General features: G+C 26.7%; 4 protein-coding genes across 10 annotated transcripts; 2 read left to right on the top strand and 2 right to left on the bottom strand.

Annotated features, from left to right (window-relative positions):
* The first annotated feature begins 878 nt into the window (after positions 1-878).
* On the top strand, positions 879-8,575 carry Tbcd (tubulin folding cofactor D). Its single transcript, XM_072021252.1, has 10 exons — positions 879-1,416; positions 1,566-3,249; positions 3,528-3,731; positions 3,885-4,049; positions 4,136-4,260; positions 4,336-4,689; positions 4,777-5,079; positions 5,152-5,470; positions 7,178-7,310; positions 7,763-8,575. The coding sequence occupies exons 1-8, from the start codon at positions 1,075-1,077 to the stop codon at positions 5,431-5,433; spliced, it is 3,459 nt and encodes a 1,152-aa protein (XP_071877353.1). The 5' UTR covers positions 879-1,074; the 3' UTR covers positions 5,434-5,470; positions 7,178-7,310; positions 7,763-8,575.
* Positions 6,028-10,334, bottom strand: Fuctb (alpha-(1,3)-fucosyltransferase 10). Of its 6 annotated transcripts, XM_072021259.1 has the most exons (8): positions 9,976-10,333; positions 9,278-9,736; positions 8,508-8,547; positions 8,276-8,394; positions 7,742-7,961; positions 7,423-7,612; positions 7,149-7,326; positions 6,028-6,677 (listed from the first exon to the last, which is right to left on the bottom strand). In XM_072021259.1, exons 2-8 carry the CDS (start codon positions 9,353-9,355, stop codon positions 6,198-6,200), a joined length of 1,305 nt encoding a protein of 434 aa, XP_071877360.1. In that variant the 5' UTR covers positions 9,356-9,736; positions 9,976-10,333; the 3' UTR covers positions 6,028-6,197. The 6 variants fall into 6 exon arrangements, with proteins under 6 accessions (XP_071877360.1, XP_071877359.1, XP_071877361.1 ...); XM_072021258.1 differs by lacking the exon at positions 9,278-9,736 and having other exon boundaries at positions 10,028-10,334; XM_072021260.1 differs by lacking the exon at positions 9,278-9,736 and having other exon boundaries at positions 9,976-10,332.
* Positions 10,335-12,943: 2,609 nt separating this feature from the next.
* On the top strand, positions 12,944-20,517 carry Singed (fascin domain-containing protein singed). Of its 2 annotated transcripts, none has more exons than XM_072021201.1 (8): positions 12,944-13,110; positions 15,139-15,267; positions 15,608-15,851; positions 16,081-16,214; positions 16,967-17,256; positions 17,570-17,730; positions 17,950-18,420; positions 18,660-20,517. In XM_072021201.1, exons 2-8 carry the CDS (start codon positions 15,205-15,207, stop codon positions 18,863-18,865), a joined length of 1,569 nt encoding a protein of 522 aa, XP_071877302.1. In that variant the 5' UTR covers positions 12,944-13,110; positions 15,139-15,204; the 3' UTR covers positions 18,866-20,517. The 2 variants fall into 2 exon arrangements, with proteins under 2 accessions (XP_071877302.1, XP_071877303.1); XM_072021202.1 differs by having other exon boundaries at positions 15,125-15,267.
* A 366-nt stretch (positions 20,518-20,883) lies between these two features.
* On the bottom strand, positions 20,884-23,786 carry Rnasez (ribonuclease Z). Its single transcript, XM_072021200.1, has 6 exons — positions 23,645-23,786; positions 22,826-23,537; positions 22,261-22,580; positions 21,765-22,163; positions 21,326-21,669; positions 20,884-21,240 (listed from the first exon to the last, which is right to left on the bottom strand). Exons 1-6 carry the CDS (start codon positions 23,753-23,755, stop codon positions 20,892-20,894), a joined length of 2,235 nt encoding a protein of 744 aa, XP_071877301.1. The 5' UTR covers positions 23,756-23,786; the 3' UTR covers positions 20,884-20,891.
* Between the last annotated feature and the right edge of the window lie 97 nt (positions 23,787-23,883).

Raw genomic sequence — 23,883 nt, 5'->3', positions numbered from 1 at the left:
GTGAATATCATTACGGAATATAATTTCCATAGATATTATTCATATTTTTTAAATTTATTATTATATCTAAAATACATATATGAATTTTTAGTATAATTGCTTCTATTACAACTTTATTTTATCTTTTTCATTTGTTAGTAAATATCCTTAGAATTGGTTTAATAAATACAAAAAAATATGAATGATTTAAATAATTTCATTTCAATTTATATTTAAAATTAAAGAAACTATCATTAAAACTAGCTGTTATTATAATTAATGTACCTATTATTATAATTGTTAATGACAAAAAATAATTAATCATACTGCTCCTACAAACTAATGTCTATATTCTTATAGAAACTATATATGTAATGTAAAATTCAAAATTAAAATTACATGACCACTTAATAACAATGGGTTTTTTTACCTAATACTATTAATCCTTTTCAAAACTACATTTTGTTGACAGAAAAATAAATTCAATTAACTATAATAAAGTTGTTTAGAAATGATCTTACAACCTTAAAACATGGAAAAAATGTTACTTTAGAATTCTATTATTTTATTTTAAATCTTATGTATAGAATGCTCTATAACTGGTGGTACAATTAGAAAAAGGGTGATTCTATATGAAAAAATAGATCAAAAATATAGAATAACATTTTTTTTCATACAAAGTTTCTATTGCACAGATAATGTATCACTAGCAAATATATCGTTTTCATAATGTAATTATCAAATGTTATTAATTTTCTGTTCATAAACTTTTTTCGAATTATACCTTATGATTAATTGAAATGGGTTTCTAATTATTTTAGAAACCCTATATTCTTAAAGAAGACTTCCCATTATTTATGATAAACTGTTTCAAATAAATACAAATTGGATATTTGTGTAAGCTACGTAAACTCATAAAAGGTTCATTATACAGCCACGCATGCGCCATAATTTAGCATCGTTTTCGTGAAATCGTTCGAAAGAATCTGTTCTTCATATTTTTGGGCTGTCATATGTAAACATAATCATATAGGAATGAATTGTAATTGATCGTAGTCGTTTTTCCGAATAGCACGAAACGTGACAAATAAAAAAATGGTGTTAAATGATTGTCCGGAATCGGAAATAATTGGTTGTGGATTTAGTGCTTTTAAAGAAATCGACGAAGTGACTTTTTTAATTACTGAACTAAAAAAGGTGGATCTTTCTCCGAGCCTTATTGAAAAGAATCGAGACCGATTTAATTTTATCTTATCACAATATCAGGATCAAAGGCAACTTCTAGATCCTTATTTGGATGACATTCTACAGCCACTGATTGGTATTATCAGAAATGAAAATTCGACAGAAATTATGCGGCATAATGCTTTTAAATATATTTTCATTGTTATGTCCGTTAAAACATACAAGAAGATTGTTACATACCTTCCACATGAGGTATGCAGATGCTTTAATTTTTTTAACTTCATTTTCTCTCCCTCTCTCTCTCTCTCTCTCTATATATATATATATATATATATATATATATCTTTCTCTTTTTCTTTTTTATATTTTAATCTCCAAATATATAATTTAATTTGATACAGGTAGCAGATCTTTTCCCTGTTTTACGAATGTTAGAAAAACAAGATCCAAATGATGTGGAGACGTGGGAAACTCGTTATGTACTTTTAATTTGGCTTTCTATAATTTCAAAGATACCGTTTCCACTCTCACGTTTAGAAGTTTCTGATACTAATTCCGAGCAAACAATAATAGTTAGAATATTGAAAATATGCAAATTATTTTGCGTATCAAAGGACGCTTGTGCAGTAGCTGCAGTTTTTCTAATTGCCAATTTTTTATCAAGATCAGATGTAAAAAAGTTATATTTGAAAGAAATGATAACATGGAGTTTACAATGTGTAGAAACTGATCCTTTGAGACATGGTCCATTAGCAGTAATAGCAGCTATATTAAAACATAGTGCAAGAGAAGATGTTAAACCATATATTCAAATGATTTTAGATAAAGTTTTAGAATTTCATCTGAATGATAATCCTGCAGATCTTATTCGGAAGTTTGGAATTAAAATTGTACAAAGAATTGGATTGGTGTTACTAGGAACAAAATTGGCTCCATGGAGATATCAAAGAACTAGTAGACCTATATGTCTAGATCCTAATATTAATACTAACTCTAACATTATGGAAAGTATGGAGGATATTAAAAATGTTTCATCGAATCATGATGACCGGGACATTCCATTAGCAATAGAAGACATAATTGAACAACTTATACAAGGTCTTAGGGATAAAGCAATTACAATACGGTGGTCTGCTGCAAAAGGAATTGGTAGAATAACAGCAAGATTGCCAATGGATTTAGCAGATGAGGTTGTAGGATTTGTGCTAAATCTTTTTTGTGGTCGTGAATCGGATGCTGCTTGGCATGGTGGTTGTCTGGCATTAGCAGAATTAGGAAGACGTGGTCTTCTTCTTCCTCATCGTCTAAACGATGTGATACCAGTTGTTCTTCAAGCCTTAGTATTTGATGAACCAAGAGCTTATGGTTCAATTGGATATTTAATCAGAGATGCTGCATGTTATATTTGCTGGTCATTTCCAAGAGCATACGATTCTGATATAATTCAACCATATGTAAAAGAAATTGCAGCTATGTTAGTAGTTGTTACTTGTTTTGATCGAGAAATTAATTGTAGAAGAGCTGCTTCTGCAGCATTCCAAGAAAATGTAGGAAGACAAGGAAATTTTCCACATGGAATAGAGATACTTACAATTGCTGATTATTTTGAAGTTGGAGTTAGAAATCATGCATACTTAAAAATTAGTGCACAAATTGCACAATATGAAGAGTATACAAAATCTTTGATTGATCATTTGGTTACAAAAAAAGTTACACATTGGGATACAGCAATTAGAGAACTTGCAGCCAAAGCCCTCTTCAATCTAACATCTATTGATCCTAATTATATTAAGCATACAGTTTTATTAAATTTATTAGATATGCTAAATTATATTGATTTAAATATTAGACACGGTACAGTATTAGCTATTGCAGAAATCTTGGAAGCATTGTATAATTGCTGTAATGAAAAAATTGAAGATATAATTGGACCATTAGCTGTGAAAAATATCAGAAACATAGTTAACATTTTTAGGAAAAGAGGACAATACAAAGGTCTAGGAGGAGAATTAATGAAACAAGCATGTGCCGTGCTCATTAAAAAGTGCTCTATTGTTCATTTTCCAATTTCCGTTGAAATTATTTGTAAGTTTAATATCTTGTATTATAAATTTTCATACATAAAAACATATATAATATTATGTAATATTCATAAACATTTACAACAATTAACAAATCTATGCTGAAAATATAATTGAAGTTTGACTCATGAAGTATTAACCACCTATAACAAAATTTTGAAATAAAATATTAATTCCTATTTGATAATGTTTTGTGATAGTGTATGAAAATATGTTTTATATTTTCATTACAATATATTATACGAGTTTAAGCACAGTATAAATAAACAAATATTTTTGAAGGTGACTGGCAAAATCTTCTAGAGGAATGTTTGGGTCATGAAGTATCTGTAGTAAAGATGAAAGCTGCTGAAGCACATACAGAATTTTTCCGAAAGTACTATGCAAACATGGATAACCAAGATCGCAATATTGTTATTAATCGTTACCTCGATAATTTACAATCAAGTAATCAACTTGTTCGAATAGGCTTTGCACAGGCTATAGGTAATGTGAAAACGTTCTTAAAAATTTTATTGTGGAAAGTATCGTATGATGTATTTTATAGTATACGTAAACTTATTATTATTATGTCAATTATGACCTTTAGCATAATATGATATTTATTTTATTTATTAATTAATAATTATTCTTTTGTAGGCTATTTCCCTTTATTTATAATTTGTGAAAGAGTAAAAGATATAATAGAAGCTCTCATTAAATGTACTGAAATATCAGAAAGTTCTTTAAAATGGGCAGAAAGTAGGAAAGAAGCTATTCATGCATTAATAATGGTTTGTCAAACTCTGGGAGTAAAAGAAGCAGGTTTGTTATTCCTTAAATTGAAGTTTAAAATAATTAATTAATTAATTCTCCACATATTGTTTAAATAATATTTTTATATTTTTTAGATAAGTGGCGTATATATATTCATAACTTATATGATTGTTATTTATTGGCATTGAAAGAATATACTATAGATAGTCGTGGAGATATAGGAGCTTGGGTACGAGAAGCAGCAATGACTGGTTTACATGTAAAAATATCTTCAATATCCCATATTTACATATACATGTGTTTACTTAAGTTACAACTCTTTAAATAATTTCAGATGCTAACAAACTTAGTATCACAAGCAAAATTATTTTCTGTATTAAATGAAAACTTAATGGCAAATATAATTGGAGGAATTGCACAACAAGCTGTTGAAAGAATTGATGGAATTCGAGCGCAAGCGGGAATTGTTTTCAGTGCTCTTATTCATAATGATCCTCTTTTACCAAACATTCCATATCATGCAGAATTAAAAACTATTTTTCCTTATGATGAATGTAAAGAAAATATAGAATGGCGAATGGAATCTGCTACTTTTCCACGATTTATTAAAATGTTATCTTATCCTCCTTATACAATGAATCTTCTACGTGGAATTATATTTAGTGTTGGTGGTTTAAGTGAATCTTTGGTATGGAATTATAATGAAAATATAATGAATTATATATTATGTTTAATATTCGATCGTTTGTATAACATTTTCGATTTTTCATTTCAGGTTAAATATTCTAGTGTTTCCCTATTTTCTTATTTACAAGAATTAGATGAATTGGGTCTCAAAAGTTTATGCTATAAGATTTTAAATATTTTTGAGGAAAGCCACAAAAATGAAAGAATGATCACATCAATGCTAGCTTTCTTAGATCGCTTACTTAGTTCCGGTTGTATCCAAGTCGTTCTTGATGATTTCGAAAATGGAATTGCAGAACAAATTCTAATACTGCTTAAACAAGAAATAAAAAATACGAACAATACTAAGTTGTTAATTAGCAGTATAAATGTATTTTGTCAGCTCTTACAGGTAGTTAGTATATTTCAACATTTAGTATTAAAAATAATAAAATGATCTTCAACTAATAACAAGTTTTTACAGGTACACGGACCAGTTGCAAAAAGAGCATTTTGTCAGTTAAGTATTTTTCTTTGTCATAAATATAAATGTATACGGAAAGTAGCTGCATTAAGAACATATGAAGCTTTAACTCTTTATGGGGAAGAAATGGATCTTCCAGAACAAGATTTAATGAAAATTTTGACTGAATTAAATGTCACTGACTGGGAACAATCAGTATCTGAACTTCGACCCATAAGAAATCATCTTTGTGATTTAATGAAAGTACCTGCTCCTATTTTGCAAAATAAGGCCACGAACTGAGCTTGCTTTTAAATTTCGTCACGTCTCAGTTAAATTGGTACATAGAATACTGAGTTAAAATACTTATTTCTTTATAACATTATTTTGTCATACAGGCTATTTGCCCAAAAAATAGAATATATGCCTAGGTATCAAATTCGTTTCTAATAATACAGGATATGAACTTCATATTATATTATGAACTAACTTTATATTATATATATGAACAATATATTATAATATGAACTTTGATCCTAATTATTATATTCATCATAGCTTCTAGAATGATAGGTAGAAACCATGAACCATTATTACTATTTCATTCAGTATTCACACATAGAATCAGAAATTTTTGAACATCTACTATTGGAAGAACTAAAAAACATTTTTTAATAATTTCTTCTTATCTCATTACATCTCCCTAATACTATTTGCCATTAAAATTTCTATTGCAACAGCAAACATCATAATAACATCGTAATTTTAACCGTTTTTTAGTAAGTATTATCATAAATAGTAAATTGTAGCATAATGCCCTAATGTTGCTTTGAATCTTTTTTTATATTTAATATTATATTAAGGACATAATTTAGAAATGGTAACTATATATGTAAATATATTCCAATAGCTTTTTGGATATTATCGTTATTATAAAAATATAGTTCACGTATTAAAAGTTCTGTAATAAAAATAAAAACAAAACATACACAAGTATGCAACTAATATTACAGTCTTTCACTAAATATATAAAATAATAATCTTTCAATTTATTGAAAATAAATAAATTAACATTCATTTCTATTAAAAAGCTTCATTTTATCTGTTTCAAAATTTTCCTTGTTAATTGTAAGGTTGCTTTGCACATGGTAACTCAATATTTTTGCACCACATTTTTCTAAAGTCCATTGTTTTGTCCACCAATTAGAATGATCAGTTTTGTTTGTTAGTGGATTTTTTGGCAATGGACAGTTATAATGTTTCTTATTGACAATTTTTGTTTTCCTTGGTTGATATATGCTTTTACAAACAAAACATTCAAATTCTTCAACATAATTTCCAAATTCATTAGATAACCATTCCTCTTTTCTCTCTAATGCTCTTCTTAATCTTTCATTTTCTATTTCATAGTTGTCAATTAATTTGTGGGATAAATATTTATTATATTCAATTTCATTATTGGAAAGATTATATAAAAACTTGGCTAAATTTACTGGATCTTTGAAATCAAGTATTGATATAGCAGACATATTATTTGGAAGCCAATCCTAAAAAAAAAGATCAAAATTGTATTATATTATAGTCAATTTTGTTGAACATACATATTTATATTAGACAGTTGAAGTTAAAGAATGCAATTATTTTAGTTAATTATCTGTTTACCTAGAATAAGAAATTTTGTTTTGGATAATTGGCTACTTTTACAAAATTCTCATTACATTTATAGACAATTTTGTTAAATTGTCAATACTAGGCTTCAGGCAAATTTTTACAACTGTTTTGACTTATTTTATAATGAATAGTAATATCAATTTAATAAATCAAATAACGTTATATTTACCCAATATTTATATAGTTTTGAAACCGAAATTTGTATGTAAATTACATTAAATGAAATTAAACATTGATTAGTTTTTTAATATCAATACAATTAAATCAAGAAATTTATCTTCATGCGAAAAAAATCAATTTAATCTATTAAGCAATAAAAATAATAGTTATATAATAAATTTTAATACTTTAAATGATGGTGATCCATAATATATAGGTACAGATCCAACAATAAGGGGTCTCCACAATTTTTCAGTGATATAGTCATCGCAGACTGCATTTTCAAAAGCAATTGTAAACTTGTAATTGGCAATAAAAGAAAGAAAATCTTCACTGTTCAATATTTCAAGGTAATTTTCCTTTAACCTAGATTATAGTTAAATTAAATTAAAATATAGTTTCTTTATAGAAACAATACAATTGGTAGAATTGACTTTATTTAAGTCTGCAAAAATATTTTACCTTTTTTCAAGTTGAGCATTATTTAAACATGCGCCATATGAATCTATACGTATATATTTCATTAATTCAGCTACATAAATATCTCTGTTACTTGCAGTATCACAATCAGATTGTATATAAAGTAATGGTGCCAAATTTCTTTTATACATCAACCTTGTTTTTTCTTTTGTAGATACAAAATATTTTCTATCTGTAAAATTGAAGTATTAATGTTACTATTAAATAAACAACTTGTGTTTATAACACCACACTGCAATGAAAACAGGACCAGATTATTAATAATTTACATATATATGTATATTGAATTCTTTATATTCACCTAATAATTCTGTAATTCCAGGTAGATCTGCAAGAGTAAGAGGTACATCACTAAATCTACTAAATGTTGAAGAATATGTAAAAAGATTCAGAGTTTCCTGTTGAACTAATATTGGATTATTTCTTGGGGATTCTTCATGAAGCAAACCCCACGGAATTTCGTCGGATTTCCATTTTGGTAAATCATTAATTCGAAAATTACTACCATAGAAAAGAAAACTCTGAAAATTAAGAGTGATATATATTTCAAATAATAATGTTGAAAACAAGTATGAGCAATTTGCACATTTATAACATTAAATTTAATAAATTATAAATCATTGATTTTGTAATAATAAATTAATTAATTTCTATGTAGTACCAGTACTAGTTTACAACTATTTGAAAAATACAAAATATTAATCGAATTTGTGATAACAGGACTATCTTAATTTTAGAAAATAGCTGAAACTTCTTAAATTTTCAATATATCTGAAAATTTATCTTTAATACAAGTCATAAAAATATATATACATATATGTATTATATACATTACTTTTATCTGTTTATGATATTGAAAGGATCGGTTACTTATAAAATAACACTGATAATTTCCACAGTCCCGTAATTTTTCATCATTCCCAAAAGGTGTCCACCATAGAATTATGGGTACATCTAAAAAAAGTATGATAAAAATATATGTACTAATATTTTCTTAATTCTTATACTTTTGGTTTATATTTTATACTTTTTTTAGAGATATTAAAAATTTGATGCATTTTATATACCTGAATGATGTAATCTGTTACCATTCTGAATTAAGTAAACCTGTTAATGATATTTATCTTAAAACTCATCAATCTCATTAGTATCTTATTTTATCAATAATTTAAATAACAGTATTTGGTATTAAAATAATTTAATACGTAATTATTGACATTGCAGAGCAGAAAAGGATTGATTATTAATTTTATTATTATCAATTATTTTGCATAAAACATTTCATTATTAATGTTTCTTACATAATTATATAATTTTATTTTATAACATTTAACCATTTGAAGGATGCTGGCATATGTATTTTTTTTCACAAGTGTTAACATATTTTCTAATATTATCTATTTCATTTAATATTTATAAGCATATTTTAAAGAAATGTAATTAAAAACTAAAAACTAATCATCTTCCACTGCCTTTAATGAATTTATCCTTGAAGAGGTTTAAAAATTAAATTAAATATTAATAATATTTATTAATTTTTCTTTTATTTTTGTACAACAGAATCGACAATTTGTTATCATAACATGATAAATTAATTGATATTAAAGCTAAATATTTTATTATTTATATTAATAAATATCAACGTATTCAAATAATGATGTACTATCTTAAACAATTTTTACAAATAAAATTATTCTAGTGTAATGTTTACTCACATGAATATATTAAAATACTAAAATGATATTTTATGCTATAACATACATTATATATATGTATGTGTTGTTAATAATACATATTAACATAATGTAATACATATTATTAGTAAATATATAGATACCTGGTAAATTATTATACTCAAAGTTGAGGCGGTGATTGTTGCAAATATAAAATACATTTTCTGATAAAAATACGACATTTTATTTAATTATTTAATTTTAATATCCGATTACTTTTACGTTGTATTTCTGTTCCGTTGTTGATTTGGTGTTTTTAAATATATTTCATTTTAATCTTAGTTAGATGGCAAAATGTTTAATATTGTTATTTATATAAGGATTGTCAAGTTTTTGCAAGGATGTAGTTATGACAAATTATACTTCAGTTTTTGTCCTTGGTCATTTTAATGTTTGTATATCAAATTTAATTGCTTCTAATTGCTATCTTGTATTAAATTTTATATTATATCATAGCTACCCAAATTTAATAATGGAATATTATTTCGTCAAAACAGTATTTTGCCAATACTATTTTAAAGTATTTTAAAAAGATATAAAATGCCTATATTACACTCTGTCAACTACGTAAAACAATTTGAGGTTAAGTTACAGATAAGGAATATAAATGATACAAAAAAGGCACTACTACAAGAAATGGATAAATTGTAATTGAAAGACGAGAATTGTCGTAATTAATAATTACTAGAAATAATCATTTCTTAAAAAGTTTGTAACATGCAAAAATGATAAAAGGCATTAACTAGTCAGTGGTGAAAAAAAAGAAAAAAAAAAATAAGGGAATTGTATATGATGTATAAACTTTTTTACATGCATATATAATGTTCATGTGTAACCTAAACCTATAGTCATACATATGTTCGCGAACACACACAAAACTTTCTAAAGATTTGTAACAGCAAGTCGGTCATGGTTACGATCACGGTTGCGATCAGGATTACGATCACAGTCACGGTTACAGTCACGCTCCTGACTTCTCTTTGACGGTCAACGAACTCTCTCTTCTCCTTTTCTTTATTCATTCTTCCTTTCTCTCCATCAGTTACAGTTTTCCTAACGACGTTGCTAGATGCATCTAGGCCAGACTATCGTAAGACAAATTCTGCTGCAACAAATGAACGACTTATGTTATTAAAACTACTAAATAACCTTATAATCTCCTTTTGATATTATCAAACCTCAGATCCTCATACAAGTTTATCACATGTACCTACATAAATATATATATATATATATAATTGTTTATAGTATATATAACATACAATACGAAAATAATATACATGTATTATACATTATATTATATATGTTATATAATATACATATTATATATTATAATATATGTTACAAAGTTAAAATAATAAATAAGAAAAAGTATACTAATTGTAACTAAACCAATCCACTGTGCCAAGGAAGCTTCTTGTAATGAATGTAGAGTCTGATATACAATAAAGTATTATTATTATATTATTATACATTATATATCCTAATACGTGAAAGTTATAATATTTATTGTAATTATAGTTTGAGAAATATTGTTACCTATATAAGTGTATATCTTTCTCATCATACAAATTCACATAAATTTAACCACGCAAGTTATAATCTATAATCAAGTTATTCGCATGATGTTGATTCTAATTATAATAAGATACTAGTTGATATAAATAATGCACATCGCAAAAAAACATTTGTGCGTAAATTTTTATTTGCTAGTACCTATATAATTTTTTATATTAAATTTCGAAATAGAGGCACCAATTGTAACATAATGAAACTACAAACATGCATGAACATATGGCTATATAATGGTATATGTATCTAAATAAAAGTTAGTAATTACTAATTACCAAAAGTTCAAGATTAATAGTAAATGAAAGAAATTCAGAGCTGTTCTGCGTCCGCGATTTGCGAATAAAATCAAATTAGTGTAAACCTCTTATTAGATACGCTCCAAAGTTTTTAACTTCCTGAATGAAACATAAGATGAAATTCTGAATACCCGATTGATTTATATAAACTTTTAATAGTCAAACACTGTTGACCTCGTTTTACTGATGGATAATGACATATAATGTTAAACATACTACGAAATTTCAAAGAATGAATATCTCATTCATCGAAAATAAATGAACATGCTTAGTTAAAACGAAAGATTTTGATTACGCAGCGAAATGCAATTAAAAATTATTTTCTTAGAAATTGATTTCCGTGAAAAGATACATGTATATATGCTCCATCGACATCATTTGAGCTACAGTGATATATCGATTCAAAGTTAAGCTTACACAATTCTAAGAAAATAAAAATCCAAGAAAAAGAATGTGGAAAATTTAAAAAAAGATATGGAATATTTATTTCCAAATAGATGTCATTGATATTCTGCTCATTTTAAATCCGATCCCAAACGTTGTATATTAAAAACAATTTATTCAATTCAAGGAGAAGTATGTACCGTTTACCAGTTTAAATTGATGAAATTTTAAATGGCCTTTGAAAAAGGTAATTATGGCAGAAAGTCTATATCGAATATAAAGAGGACGAAATAACTGTATATCGTTTAACTGTAAACTGTCTAAGAAGCTAGGATTAAATTCCTAATTACATTAAATGTGTATTTCTTTATGAGGGGAATACCTATAATTAAAAAATGTTATTATATATTAATAAATCGATCAAAATGTATTCATTTTAAGACATTAAAAAAATAAAAATGATAATGACGACCTATAATTGATTGCAAATAATATATAAACAAAATTACAGACTACTTCATATAATTCAATTTATACAAATAAAAATATAAATCACAGAAAAACATTATTCAATATACTATTACATAAAGCTAACATTAATAAAATCTAAAATGATTTTTCATCGAAAACTTAATATAATATGTTTAGTATTGAAAACATTTCAACTGTTACATTTTTTTATGATTTGAAGCTAAAGTGTTTGTCTAGTAACAAAATAATTTCATAAGACCTGACAGTTAGAAAGACCAGTTTTATTATTGCATATTAATTTTCAAAAATCAATTAAGTCAGCTTCCGATATACTATTATTCATATTATGATTATAAAGCATAAAATCATTGCAGTTCAATTTGTTCATAATTTTGTAATCAAGGCACATCTTCTCAAAAATAAGTCAGTGTCTAGTGCTCTAATACTTTTGAACATTAGTAAATACATCTAACAAATATTTTGAAAGTTTCATAAGGAAGAAATATAAATTAAGCGAAAAGAAAATTCTTGCGAGAAATGGATAAAAATTGAAGAAAGTAGAGAACTGTCATCGTGAAGTATTATTGGGGAAATAACTATCATAAAGGTAGTAGGGTCGTCGATCTGTGGTTCACAGTCCTCCGGAAAGTCGACAGTTCGATGTATGCTCATTCCCCACCTTTTCCTCTTTCTATATCCTCTATCGTTCACGACCCCCTTATTAAAACGGCGCACGCGCGATATTCTGGTAAAATTTTACAGGGCCGTATGAATTTAAAGATGCGCACTCTATCTGTTACATTTATTGCATGAAAATATTCATTTATCTACACGATAAGTACCAATACTAACCATATATTATATAAATTAATATTAGAACGTCAAGTAATTTTCATAATAAATATAATCAATAAAAATAACAATAAGGGTAAAGAATAAAAGAATCTTGAGATATCTCCAACAATATTGCGTTCTATAGACAGTCCTGATTCGACGATGGGATCAGATTTTGCGCATGCGTAAGAACTCCTGAAGGATCCTTAACACAAACTGAGAAGAACAAGCGATCCAAAGTCAGTTGCTGGCTGGGTATCTTTGTTGTGACGAATATAATTCGTCGCTCGTGACTCGTACCTCTCTTGCGGTACTTTTCTCTGTCTGTTTTTTAGTGTTTTCTCAAGACTTGCACATATATCTGCCTTCCTTCTTGTCTAGTGAGTATACTTGATTTACTTGGCAACAAAATCATAATGCTTTATTTAAATCAATTTATTTAAATTATCTTTATTATACATGTATATCATATATTTATTAATAAAAATTATGAATTTAAGCTATAGACATGTAAGAACATATTATTTATTTAATATTTACTGATTATTGGCTGATTGAAGGAAATTCGCATGATAACTGTATATTATGCTTTGATCATTGTATTTAATTGCCTTTTTAAAAATAATTATTTTTTATTTTCTATCTAATTTTTCTTGATATTTAGTAAAAAAAAAAAAAGTATTATTTAGAATCTTTCAGTTCAATGTTACTTTATTCGATTTATTCGACTAATTCTTTTTTTATTCTTCCATAATTCTACTTGAACCTTCGGTCTTTATTATTTGTTATTATTCTGTCACTTTAATCGATTTACAACTTACAATTTACAATTTAAAGATAGCTTTGTCAAGCTGGGTGGATGAAACGCCAGTCATTGTTCTGGCTTTCGTATCGTGTTATTGATTTTGTATTACGGTTTAATTAACCGATTTTTGAGTCTTATACTCTTGTATTTTTTTTTGTATAGTTTCCTATTCTTGTTGCTAGTAATTTAGCAAGAATTTAGTTTTAAAATATTACATATATTACATATATTTATATGAATGTAATTATATCGCCCGATAATATAGCGAATAGATATAAAAAGATTATCAAAAATTAGTCATTTGTAGTAATTAGTAAGTAGTAATTGAAACAATTTTTACTACAAATTTTCGTTAAATAAATATTTACTACGATAATAAAACAACAAGAAAAAAAGGTATAAATAAATTAAATGATGAAAAAAGATCAATTTTCTTTATATATAATTTCTTCACTTATTTTGCGTTTAACGCATACTTAATTACATATCATCTTTTACTTTACAATATCTAATCAAGGTAATGATATTGAAGAACTGTCATAGCATAGAATAAAGAGCGTTAGAATTTATGGATAAAAAAGTACAACATACTTCTTTTACGATTAAAGAAAATAGACGATCAATAGAAATTAATAAGGTTCGCTTGTGAACAAAAAAAAAGGAAAAAAAAAAAAAAAAAAGAAAAAAAGTAATTGATAAAGCACGAAACAGTACTGTTAACATTTTCATATAGAAGAAGTTGGCCCCACCCAGGCGGAAACACGTACAAATGAGTCACCAAGTTGAGGGTTGAAAATAAAATATGCTTTAGGAGAGGACAAAATTTCAGAATAAAAGTGATATTCTAAGTTGGGAACTGTATTTTAGAAATTATCTTTCCGGGGAGGTCAGGGTTATATGTGTATGCTCGTGTAAAACAATTTCAATCCTGAAACACAAATAGGATGGTTGTACCGTTGTAAGATGCACTGTATCTATATACAGTGGCTGACGAGAGTATTTCAGCACTTCTCGAAACATTTTATGCGTATATTATACGAAATAGTTTGAAATGTCATTGGTACTGTAACGAGATACGACTATCGTAATTACGTTGGTAAAATTTCGAACGGATCTGAAAATGTATATGGAAGTTACAAGATATTTGTTGGAAGCAGCATATACTTCATAAAGTATTAATAAACCACAATATAACTATAGTCAGATCATCTTTAACATTAACTGCATGTTTAAAACCGTTACTATTACTAATGTATATTAATTTGTATCTGTATATACTAATTACTCATTAACTGCTTGTTGTAATAAATGTCTTGTACCTAACTTCTATAAACATTTTCGGATTGATTTCAAATTTTAATATCATAATCACGATAATCGCGTTATGTTGTAGTGCTAAATGAAATTTCAGAAGGTTTCACATAATGCACATAATATATTCATAAACAAATTTTGCGATAAATGTTCGAATACTTCCGAGTGTACTTATAAACGTTTCTTATTTTCATTTTAAATAATTTAATAGCGTATTAATAGCGTATCTTCTAACATTTATTACCTTTTTATTTATATATTTATTACATACATAGTTTCTATTTAACAGCAGCATCAATCGAAGGGTTTTTGCGACACGTGTTTCTGTATAGCGACCGAATCGCTGAAATAAACAATGCAGGCTAACGGTGCTGAAAATGTCGGTCCTGAAAATGCAAGCGAAAAATCAGGATGGACGGTAATTATCAATTACTGAAAACGATATATATTAGTTTTAAAAAATTAATATTATTATATATGTTTATACTTCATATATTATTTCAGTTTTAAAACGTATAGAAATTGTTTTAGCTTACATTTACAAAGAATATTTAATTTAAAACTTGCATGAATTGAAACTTAAAATAATAAACTAAGAGCGATAAAAAAGGAGATTTAATATTCATTTTAATAATATCTTAATTTAATAATAACTAAATAACATTGAATTATATATATTGCAATTAAATTAAATTAATCCAATTGGTTGAGACATTTTAAAAGTTGATTTTTAAAAATATTTATTTAATTTATTGTAGGTTGGATTAATAAACGGAAAGTTTAAGTATCTTACAGCTGAAACTTTTGGATTTAAAATTAACGCAAATGGTTCAAGTTTAAAGAAAAAACAATTGTGGACTCTAGAAGGTAGTGAACAGCAGGTTTTCCTTCGATCCCATTTGGATCGTTACTTAGCAGTGGATCAGTTTGGAAATGTTACTTGTGAAGCAGAAGATCCCAGTGATCCCGGTTGCGCCTTCCAAATACAACTAGCTTCAGATGGTATATAACATTTTTATTTGACATAATAATATAATTTATTTTTATTATTAATTTTTAGTTTTTGTTCATAATAGGAACAATCTGCAAGAGCAGGTTGTACACAATGGAATAGAATAGCAAAATATTTGAACTGAAAATAGTTCTATATAAAATATTTAAAGAATATTAAATAAGTTAAAAAACTTCTATTGTTAATTTTTATATTAAATTATTGATTATAATTTATTAGGAAGTGGGAGGTGGGCCCTGAAGAATATTCAAAGAGGATATTTCCTGGGTTCTAGTCAGGATGAACTTAAATGTATGGCCAAAGCCCCCAGTGAAGCAGAGTATTGGCTGGTACATCTTGCTGCTAGACCTCAGGTAAATAATTTCCTTATATATTACAGAATCAGAAATCAAAAGCTTAGAACTAATATAATTATGTTTATCAATATATAGAGTAATAACATAACTTGATTATCCTCAATATTTCACTTATTTTTGATAATAGGAGAAGGTGTCAGAAGAAAATATTGTGTTTCGAAGAAAAGAAAAAAAATTGTCTCAATTCTTCAAGATTTTAAGATCGCCAATATTTTTTAAATGGAACAACATATTGTTATCATTTTAATGTAATATATAAAGTCAAAATCCAATAACATATGATACCATGCCGTCACATGACATGATCGAGCAAGATGACAAAGATTTTCAAATATTCGAAAACAGATGCAAATAGAAAGATTAGTGAATATAAATGTATTTACTAAATGATGGTCATTAACATAATATGTTTTTATAGATTCTTAAAAATCTTATAGAGAATGAAGTGATTTTGATATTGCTATAATTTTTTTAGAAATCAAATTTCTTTTTTTTTTTTAAATCAAATTAAAATCATAAATATGTGAAAAGTATTTCTTATAGTTAAGAGAAATGATAATGTTTATTAATATTCTATCATAATATTGTATATTAGATTAAAATATATCTATAAAAATTAACTTAATTTTCATCAATACTTAATAAGAGTTTTGCCCTTTTTTATGTATATTATCATAAAAAAGTATATATTACATTATTTTAAAATGTATTTCAAATTAATTTTAATTTGTTATATAAATATGTTTTAGGTAAATTTAAAATCTGCTGGAAGAAAACGGTTTGCTCACTTAAGTGCAACGCAAGATGAAATTCATGTAGATGCACCAGTTCCATGGGGTGAAGATACACTTTTTACTTTAGAATTTCGTCCTGCTTCGATAGAAGATGATGGTGAAGAACATTCCAAATTTGAAGGTGGTCACTATGCTCTACATACTTGTAACAATAAATATTTGGCGCGTGATGGAAAACTTTTGGATTCTTGTACCCGGGATTGCCTTTATGCTGCTGAATTCCATGCTGGACTACTTGCACTTAGGTTAGAGTTATTAATACATCTTTTATTATTATAGTTTGATGTTAAAATATTTCCTCACAAATATTACTAAAAGGATTGTTTATATCTTATAATATATTATGTTACAACTATTATATAGTTATGACAGAATAATTTAACTATTTATATACACTTTGATTCATAAGCAAAATGCATTAATAAAAATAAGATATTTTTTATTCAAATAAATTTTGGTTACCCGTCATCATGTATGTTATATCTTTATAGTTTATGTAACTTTTTAGTTGCCTTAAAGATTATAACTAGCATAAAAATGTAAATTATGATTAATTAGAGATTTGTATGGGGCATATTTGGCACCTATTGGAAGTAAGGCTGTCCTAAAATCAAGATCAACAACTGTGACCAGAGATGAATTGTTCTCTTTGGAAGAATCGTTACCACAAGCCTCTTTTGTTGCTGCTTTAAATCAACGATATGTATCTGTAAAACAAGGTACTTTCTATTTATATGGCCTAATTGTCTCATTTGATTGGTTTATAATACTCAATTATTAAATTGTATTACTTAATAGTTATTATTAAATTAAGCAAGTGTATATTTTTTTAATTGTAAATTTCAATTTATTCGGCTAATATCAATTAACTACGATCACTAATTAATGTCGCTCTCAGAAGTCTTTTCATTTGATAATAGTATTCATCGTGATTCCAGGAGTTGATGTGACAGCTAATCAAGATGAAATTTCTGGACATGAAACTTTCCAGTTAGAATTTGATCGTGTAACTAAAAGATGGTATGTACGTACCATGCAAGATCGTTACTGGAGTCTTGAAGCAGGAGGTGGAATTCAGGCATCAGAACACAAGCGTTCTTCCAATGCTTTGTTTGATTTGATTTGGCAATCGGAGGATGGTACAGTAGCCCTACGTGCTAACAACGGCAAATTTTTAGCAACCAAGCGTTCTGGCCATCTTTATGCTAATGCCGATTCTGTAAACGGATTGGATTCAGATGTTAGCAAATATTATTTCTATTTGATGAACAGACCTGTTTTAGTATTACGTTGTGAACAAGGATTTGTAGGGCCCAAAAGTGCAGCTAGTTCAAAATTAGAGTGCAACAAAGCTATCTATGAAACTATTAGAGTAGAAAGATGTGAACGTGGAATTGTTAGATTTAAAGGTAACAAACTTATTCATTAATTATCTTAACAATGTAACTGCGTCAATATGGAAAAGTTACAGTTATCATAGTTTTAAATAATACAGATTTACTGGAAATTTTCTTTTATTACGAAAAATTAAAAATTTTAATTTTAGAATGTAATAGTAACTCAATAAGTGTATTTCAAACGTCAACTAGACTTTTAAAAAATTAGGCCTTACAAAGTACTTTTTCATGAAAAGTAAATTTTATTTCAGGTCAAAATGGCAAGTACTGGCACGCAGATAGCGAAGGCGTAACCGTAGATTCTGATATACCTTCTGATGGATTCTATTTAGAATTACGAGAACCTTCTCGTATTTGTATTAAACATAGCGATGGAAGATATCTTACTGCAGGAAAGAATGGAGCGTTGCGTCTTGGTGAAACAGATTATGAATCTGCTACAAAGTGGGAATTTTAATCAACTAAACGATCATGTCTATGCTATGTTCTTTTAAAATTTTATTCAATCAATTCACTCTTTATACATTTAAAGAAGTTATATTTAGTAGATATAGATATTCCAATTTTTCATAAAAAGGTTGAAGAAAAAATAAGCAATTTAGGCCAAGGACTTTGTTACAGGGTTAAACAACTTCTATTTTTTATGCTCGTATGTTGTAGTATGAGAAATGAAAAGAATTAAAAAATAACGCAAAGTATAGATTTAAAAGAACATAGCTAAAATCCATTGCCCTTTTTATAGCTTCGAGTGTAATCTAATCTAATATTTACAAGTACGGGAAGAGCTCCTACCGAGTACTTAATTAGAAGTACATCGTCAAATTAATTTTTTACGATTTTTTTATACTTCTAACTACGAATTTTCCTATTCATAAAATACCGTATAAGACTGATCATTCGCATGTTTACAGAATAATTAGCGGTTATTACATCGTACTTTAATAATTTAAAGAAAAATTTAACATGATTTACTGTCTTTCGACCATAGAGTAATTGAATAATATTTGATCATGTAAATTAAAACTTACTTTCTTTGATTTAATGTATTGTTTGCAATATTATTTATTTTTCAATATTTAATACTTAACTGATCGGTAATTTTATGTAAGAATATTATTATGTATATATTAAACTTCCTTACTCTTTCAATCGCAGTATCTTTAATTGAAACTAATAAAAAAATTTCTTATATCATTTGTTAATGTAAAGATAGTTTTGACATTTTACAACTTCTTTTAATTGGTAGCTTCACTGTGTAATCATTGAGAAATACCTTGCTAATAATTTCCTTTTTAAAAGTAAAATAAATAATATGAAGAACTTGACCGATCATTTAAGTATTTAAAAAAATTCTGCTTTCTAGTCTTCGTATTAATATATTCATATCAGTAATAACTAACTAATGTTGAATTCCTATAAAGCAATTCATACACTAGACAGCATATTTCGAAGATTGTCAATAAGTAATATACATAGCGTTTCAGTTGATAAAAGTAATCATTCCATATAATAAACATATTTCCTTTTCATTATTGAACCATACACTACTAACATAAACGCACAAGTATTTCACTAATGTAAACTTGCTATCTAGTGTACAATGTCTTTGAAGAAATCGATGCAATAATCGAATTAATCTGTATAATTTGAGGTCACGCTTTTTCTGTATAAGAAATTCACATTCCGTGAGCTGTGCAATGGTCAAAACATTTTTACAGCTATTTCTATGAAAAAAAGTTAAGTCATAGCCCGCTTAGGAAACATTAAAACCATAAATTTTATATATCGATTAGTATTAGTTCTGTGGGCGTGTAATTTATCGATTAGCTTATAAGTAAGATTTTTCTTTCCTTTGTCGAGTTTCAATATGTTTAATATGTATTAATATTATTGATATTCGACAAAAAAAAGAAAAATTATTTTTCGATATGCTTTTTACCTTTTATATAATACCTTTTTTATCTGCTCTCTATTTTTTTATACACAAACAAGGTTGATATTAAGGTCGTTATTTCAGCGATATTACCTGTAATTTACGTTATTTATCGTACTGAGGAAAGCGGGATGAACTAAATGCATTATGTAAGCAATAAATTCTGCTATTAAACATTTGTTTATTAAAATTTTTCAAACATTACCATCTTTCCAGGATTGTAACCTTTCAAACAACTCCAATAATATAGTAATAAAATATTTTGCTTGATTGATTATTGATTGATATTTGATTGATTTAAGAAAAATTTATTTGATTTAACAAATTATGTTTTGTTTTTAGTACTCTTGTGCAATATATTTAATAATACGCTATACATTTATTTTAAATAGTAACTTGTACTTTTTAACCATGTATCAGTTATATACTAATTTATTTCGCAGCTTAAAATTAATTTTAAAACGTCATATGCATAACGTGTGTATATGCAATGTTGGTAATGAACATGTTTCGTTTAAGAAGGAGAAAAAGAATTTATAGTATTTAGTGTTTATTCATCCATTACTTTGTTATATTCATTAAACATTATTTTTATACATGGATAGAAAAGAGGCAACAATGATAATTGCGGCAATCTAAACTCCATATTATCGTAAGCAATTCCAACATTTGCTTCTTTGTCTGGAATAAAAGGAATCTTTGAATAACGTTGACTAAAGTGCGTTAGTAAGATGAATTTTGCATTCATAAACCTTCCAGCTTTTATCGCGTCAGAAGTTGTTGAATGCAATTTACTTTTTGCTAATGCTTCAAGACCGCTTTCCATGGTTGCTTCATGAATTAATAAATCACAATTTTGTCCTAATTTTATAAGATTTCGACAAAATATAGTATCACCGCTGAAATAAAGCATAGGATTCTGTTTATAAAATTGTTGATATATCATATTAATTAATTTTATAACCAGCATTTTACTTATCTTACCTATAAACGATTTTTTTGTTATCTTGAAGAGTGATAGAAATACCATATGCTTCCTTACAATGAGCAACATGAATTGTGTTAATTTCATTAATATTTAATTTATTGTAAAATGTAGTTTCAAAAAATTTTGAGAACTTATGAGAGTTTAAATACAAATCACCACTGTGCACTAAAATATATTGCTGTACAACAGATTCAAATTGGCCATTATAATAATTCAACCAAGGGGTCATACACTTTGGTGTTATCAAATACAACATTTCATCTGTGACCTCTTTCCTTTTTAAAAGCAAACCAGTAAGTCCTAAATGGTGATCTGCATGTATATGTGATATATAAATAGCCTAAAAAAAGAAAGAATTATATCTTTTGTCAGAAAGTATACATATTAGACAGATAAGTTTCTATTAATTATCATTTTAAAGTATAAATAATATACCTTAATACTACGTAAAATGTTGAGACTTTCTGAAGTTCCAAAAAACCTAATAATTTGGCCGAGGGTACCTTCTCCACAATCCAATAAAATGCTACAATCCTTATTAATTCGTAAAAGAATACTGCTTGTATTTCTAACTTTATTTGGTATACTACAACCAGTACCTAACATCACAATTCGTGGATAATCCGAAATAGTATCTAAATTAAGTTCTGCTGATTTTTCGTTAATAATTGTTTTTGATTCTTTTAAAACCCTTGTAAAGTCAGGAATTTCTGAAACTTTGTCAATATATGTCTTTGGCTCTTTGTAAATTTCATCATTAAATAAACAGTTTAGTACTGGACGTACTCCTAATGTCTGTGCTGTTCTTGCACGATGGATATTATTACTTTGAGTCTGAAATAAAAAATTTTCCAAGTATTTAATCATATAAAATTTTTGATATATTATTTTTTAAGCTAAATAAATAAATAACATGATTAATATAACTTACTTCTTTATCTTTTTCAAAACAATCCTTATTTAATAAAGGAAATATTTCAGGATGCAACATATTTAATAAATATTGATTTTTATAAACAGCTTCACTGCCCATACAAGTATTCTCATTGTTTAAAACTATGTGTTCAGTATTTGAGGAAAATTTTTTTAACCAATCTTGATATTTTTGAGTAGTGAAAATGTTTTCAGGAGTGAAATGAAATATGCAAAATACTTCATGTTCTTTTTCCGTTGATTCTGTCTGTTGATATTTTAAGAAAGTAGGATGATTTAGAATGGGATCCAAATATTCTTCCGTCGGACATTCTACAACTAAAAATAGTTTTTAAGAATATATTTAAAATTTTTAGTAGTAGAAAAAATCATAATTTGACATATTAATTAGATGCAGTTATAATACCTAAAATTATCTTTGCTCTCTAGAAAACACCTTTTAATTATTTATAAATATTACAAATTATTAAAAACTGAAGAAGTAAGTTAATAACTTAATATATGTTAGATAATATTTAAACTGTGTATACACTAGAGATATGGTTATATATTTTCAAAAGTACCTATGAAGGTGGTTTTAGGACTGTCTGGTTCTAATACATCTTTACTTTGAACAACAGTCCCATCTGGTTTAGTAACATCCATTCCATGCTTTAATATATCTAAAAGTGGTCCAGGTGGTACACCAAAATCTATACATTTACTTATTAATAATTTTCCACGTCGTGGATGGACTTCACAAATATAACATATTAAATGTGGAGTGTTTTTCATTTTCTTTTCTGTTTTAGTGTTTTGTTTGTTCGTTTCTTCATCTACAACTCTCTTATGATTTGCATTTATATTATATTCTTTATCTACCAAATCTGAAGAACTTTCTTTAGTATCTTTTAAAAATTTTGTTATAGATACATATGAAACTTTCATTATATGATCTTCATATTGTTTAGATTCATCGATTAAGTGATAAGTAATTTTTAAAGTTGGTAAATGCACAAATGATTTAATTGTTTCTATAAAGTCATCAAATCCTTCTGGGCAATGAATATTTATTTCTGTTACACCATTGGCTTGTGCTGTTAAAAGACAACCTGGAATACCTCCAAGATTTTTCCAAGAAGAATGTGTTACAAATATATTTCCTACTTTGGATAATTTACAATGATGTTCTTGACTTAAGCGTTGAGTGCCTTCTCCACAATTAAATATATAATTACTATGATCAGTTAAAAAATATATGCAGGATGGGGTCCCAGCTGCCCCACTACCAAGTACCTGTTTTAAGATGTTAATTTTTAAGATCATTATCAACATTACTATGTTTTAATATGTAACTAATTTATTTAACGTTCATTCATTTTATCCATAAATGTTTTACATACCTTTAACTTTGCATTAAAATGCAGGTGGTTGTTTTTTGTCTTCTTTTGCTGCAGTGTTAATAAATTCATTGTATTAGATTTATTCTTCGATGATGCACCACGTGGGTTCATATTTTTAGCAATGTATTTGAAAAGACATGATTTGAATTGTAACATTACGAAACAAAAATCTATTTATTTACATCAACATGTATGTTCAATCACAATTACTGATCATAATTTTTGGCGCGCGTATATTT

The sequence above is a fragment of the Bombus fervidus genome, chromosome 18 (genome assembly GCF_041682495.2).
Source record: "Bombus fervidus isolate BK054 chromosome 18, iyBomFerv1, whole genome shotgun sequence".
Classification (NCBI taxonomy): Eukaryota; Metazoa; Arthropoda; class Insecta; order Hymenoptera; family Apidae; genus Bombus; species Bombus fervidus.
This window is presented reverse-complemented; position numbering and strand designations above follow the sequence as displayed.